Raw genomic sequence first — 2,213 nt, forward strand, 5'->3', positions numbered from 1 at the left:
TTTTTTTTTTAACTCGTTTTATGAAACCGACCATTCTGCAGTTAAGTTATACATATTTAGCGATACATTTGAATGTTTAATATATTATCTAAGTGATTTATCTTTTTTTTAACTCGTTTATGAAACCGACCATTCTGCAGTAAGATCTGAAAACAAATGCATAATTTGAATCAAATAACTCATGCTGCATTCCTCTTTTTTCTTTGAACTTCATCACAATTCTTTTAACAAGAGATTACCAATTTTTCCAATTAAAAAGAAAAAAAAAGGTATTTCATTCTAACTTACCAACAATAAAGAAGATAGGAACATTAGCTTTTTTCAACGGTGTAAGGTCAATATTTTTACGTTCAATTGGAGCCTAAAATATCAATCATATAATATAAACAACAACAGAAGATATTGAATCTGAAATGCTGATAATTTAAAAATCAAAAAGCAGAAATATCAGAAAACATTAAATAACAGAAATAATTCATCTGCTAAAGAAGGAATAAAAAAAAAAAAAAAAACCAACCATTTAAATAGATATGTGAACTTATTTGAAATCCTTTATCCACTGGATGATCTCAACTGAAATCGTATAATTTCACTCAATTAAATGTTAGTATTTTGAACAATGAAACAGAAGAAGAAGAAGAAGAAGAAGAAGAAGAGGAAGAAGCAATAGTTCAGAGAAATAAAATATGAGCTACTTCACTTTATTTCAGTTCAACTTTCAAACTTTGTACGTTTGTCTGGTTGTATTAACCTGCAAAAACAAAACATCATACTAAATGAGAGAAAGAAAAAAAAAAGAAAAGAAAATAGCAATATTATCGAGAACGTTTTAAGAAGGATTTAACATATAACATATAACTTCAGTTTAAATAAGCTATCCCAAAAAAATAAAAATAAAAATAAATTGCAAAACATTTCATATACATAGAAGAAAAAAAAAGAGATTGGAAAAGAATGAAATGAAAACATTTCAAACGAAAAGATGAAAATAAGAAAGAAACAAAAAGTATGTAAAAACTGTTGCATTATGAGTTGTTTCTGTTGAATATCTGATAAACTTATTATCAACGTTGATATCATTATCAATATCATATAACAATATTAGTAGTAGCAGTAGTAGTAATAGAGATAAAAACAATGACAATAATCCATATCAATTAATATATAGTATTAATAGGCATAAAATGTTATCGTATATCAGTAAATTACCAATAAATTTGCTAAAGGAATGAAAAAAAAAGAAATTAATGTAAAAAATTAATTCATTATCCATATTGGAATATAATTAATTTATTGATTCGTTCCTGAGATAGAGTAACTGTAAAATGAAATAAAAAGAAAAGGTATAGTGTAAAATCTAGTAGAAATTGATAAATGATACCTGCTGAATATAATTAATCGGTATATATGGACACCAACACGAGAGAGAGAGGGAGAGAGAGAAAGAGAGGGAGGAAGGAGGAGAGAGAGAGGAAAGGAGAGAAAGAGAGGAGAAGAAAGGAGGAGAGGGAAAGCGGAGAGAAATTTACTAAAAAAATTAGGTAACTTGCTGTCAGAGAGAGGGAAAGAGGTAGAGAGAGAGAGAGAAGGGAAAAGAAAGAAAGAAATTGGCTGTTTATTGTAAAAGATGATTGTTTGATTTCTATCCAACATGTTGGAAATTTCTATATATCTCATCTAATTTATTCTAAAGAGTTGTATTCAACGAAAAGGAAAGGGAAGACAGACAGCAAGAGGAAGAAAAGGAAGTGTCAGAGAAATTTTACAATTTAAAAATTTTTAAAATATAAAAATAAATGAAGCATGGATCTTTATAAAACATTTTTTTTTTCTTCTCAACATATATTTTTTTAAAAACTTTCCTTCTCTGTCCGATAATCAATAATGCATGAATTGAATTATATTTGTTAATTAATGATGCAATAATTATCAGAGTTAGTGCTGTTATTGGATTGATGTTAAATTTAGAATAATTCATTTGCATTTCATTTCATTTTTCATAACTATAGAACGTAGCTGAAAGGAGAAAATGGAAGGTGAAATTAACATTATTTTCAATATTATTATAATTAAAAATTTTCAATTTTAATTTAACTTCATTCTTTTTCAAAAGATTTTAAAAGAAATCTGAAAAAAAAATTTTTTCTTCAAATTAAAACTTCATATTTGCAATGAGTAGAAAATATATTTTACACAAATACACAGGCATACAC

At 26.2% G+C, this 2,213-nt stretch overlaps 1 protein-coding gene across 1 annotated transcript in view; it reads right to left on the reverse strand.

Moving 5' to 3' along the window:
- Window positions 1–757, reverse strand: part of LOAG_13717 (adenylate kinase isoenzyme) — a 3,571-nt gene extending 2,814 nt beyond the window's left edge. Inside the window, exons 1-2 of the mRNA XM_020448721.1 lie at window positions 518–757; window positions 289–361 (exon numbers count right to left, since the gene is read on the reverse strand). Of these exons, the coding sequence (XP_020301157.1) occupies window positions 289–361; window positions 518–520 (76 nt within the window). The 5' untranslated portion in view covers window positions 521–757. The remainder of the gene's footprint in view (window positions 1–288; window positions 362–517) is intronic.
- Between the last annotated feature and the right edge of the window lie 1,456 nt (window positions 758–2,213).

This window comes from Loa loa (genome assembly GCF_000183805.2).
Source record: "Loa loa unplaced genomic scaffold supercont3.262, whole genome shotgun sequence".
In the NCBI taxonomy this organism is placed as follows: domain Eukaryota; kingdom Metazoa; phylum Nematoda; class Chromadorea; order Rhabditida; family Onchocercidae; genus Loa; species Loa loa.